The sequence below is a fragment of the Octopus bimaculoides genome, chromosome 2, assembly GCF_001194135.2.
Source record: "Octopus bimaculoides isolate UCB-OBI-ISO-001 chromosome 2, ASM119413v2, whole genome shotgun sequence".
In the NCBI taxonomy this organism is placed as follows: domain Eukaryota; kingdom Metazoa; phylum Mollusca; class Cephalopoda; order Octopoda; family Octopodidae; genus Octopus; species Octopus bimaculoides.
In genome coordinates, this window is record NC_068982.1 from 146,723,696 (window position 1) to 146,725,544 (window position 1,849).

Sequence of the window (1,849 nt, forward strand, 5' to 3'; positions counted from 1 at the left end):
ATAAGATGTACCATCCTGAGCGTGACCGTTGCCAGTACCGCCTGACTGGCCTTGTAGGGTTTTCGAGCGAGATTGTTGCCAGTGCCCCTGGACTGGCTCTTGTGCGGGTGGCACATAAAAGACACCATTTCGAGCGTGGCCGTTTTCGTGCGGGTGACACGTAAAAGCACCCACTACACTCTCTGAGTGGTTGGCGTTAGGAAGGGCATCCAGCTGTAGAAACTCTGCCAAATTAGATTGGAGCCTGGTGTAGCCATCCGGTTGCACCAGTCCTCAGTCAAATTGTCCAACCCATGCTAGCATGGAAAGCGGACGTTAAACGATGATGATGATGAAGATGATGAATAAAAATAAAAAAATATAAAAAAGGGTTTTGTATGATCATGTATATAGGAATATATTATTTAAAAGAGTTCCAACTCTGTTTTTTATGTTTTATTTATATTCTTATAAAATTAATGTGGGATATAGAATATGGAATATATAATATAAATAGTAAAATGAAATGAAGTATTGAATGTCTTATTGAATATATGAAATATTGAGTATTAAATATATAAGGACTAGTATACTTTCTTGCCTCATGGCAGTCATCAAGGTTCCATCTGACAGATAGATGTACTGTATATATATATATATATATATATATATGCAGGTCTTCTTGAGTACAGCAATGCACCACATATCTTTGTCCTCTGTCATCTCCCTCGTAAGGCTCAGTGTTTTTAGATTGGCTTTCAATACTTTGAAAAAGCCTGTTCCTGTCAGGTGTTCAACCCATACCAGCATGGAAAGTGGACATTAACTGATGATGATTATATTTATGGAGAGAGAACAGGCTGAACCAGCACTTGGCTGGTACACACTTTCATCTGAGTAAACTGGGGCAATGTAAAATGAAGTGTTTTTCTCAGGGGCACAACACAATATTCTGTCCTGGAATCATGTCTACAACTTTATGGTCATGAGTGCAACACCTTAATCCCTATTCCATGTACCTTAACTTGGATTAGTGATGTGATAAGCAATATCTGAGTTTTGGTTTTGGTTTTCTCATTTCCCCAAAGGGATCAGAAGCAAGCTCTGAATCGTGCTTTTATGCTTGGAAATCAGTGCAAGTAAATAGGGCCAAGCACCATGATTTGCTTTTCTCCTTACTCTCTCCTCACAACATAACACTTAACCATGAACAAATTGATAGAATTAACTTTTTCCAAGTTGTCACTATCGCCCAAGCTATAAAGCTCTTTTACATTACATGATATGCACTGCTTTCTGCTCCTACTACATTACCGTCTTAAATGTGTTGCTTTTCATTAAACATGTACGTTTTCCAATTTTAGACATAACTTGTGATATCAAGGGAAGCCTTTCCACTGATTTACAGTTGTCAGAGTTGGCTAAGAAGTGTATGAAGGTATGTGAAACAGCTTCATATTAAAACCATCTATAATTTATGTTATTTAACTTTAACATTTGTCCTTAATATTTAATGCTTTGTTGCCTTGTTCAGTATTATTGTGTTATGATTGAGGTGAGTATTCAAAGTTTCTAGCTGTGTCAGTCTTACCTTTATTATTGGCATTTTGTCATAAAGTTATTTAATTCCGTGTGGTTGGAGTGATTTCAGTCTCATATATGATTGTGATGTTGCATGCCTTATCTGATGAGCATTCATCTTTCTTTCTACATGGACCCAACATGAGAGCGTTTTACATAACACCAGCACCTGTAAAACAAATATTACTCAGCTTTGAGAGGGAGTGGGGCATATTATGTATGTGTGTGTATATATGTATATGCATACATGTCTATATATATATATATATATATATATATATATATATAT

At 36.5% G+C, this 1,849-nt stretch overlaps 1 protein-coding gene across 3 annotated transcripts in view; it reads left to right on the forward strand.

The window, feature by feature from the left end:
* LOC106872179 (uncharacterized) overlaps positions 1–1,849 on the forward strand; it is a 29,406-nt gene that overhangs the window by 5,183 nt on the left and 22,374 nt on the right. For all 3 annotated transcript variants that reach the window (XR_008263451.1, XM_014919072.2, XM_014919071.2), the window contains exon 3: positions 1,344–1,417. Coding sequence is in view for 2 of the 3 variants with exons in the window: in XM_014919072.2 (XP_014774558.1) it covers positions 1,344–1,417 (74 nt within the window). In the remaining variant the exon portion in view is untranslated. The remainder of the gene's footprint in view (positions 1–1,343; positions 1,418–1,849) is intronic.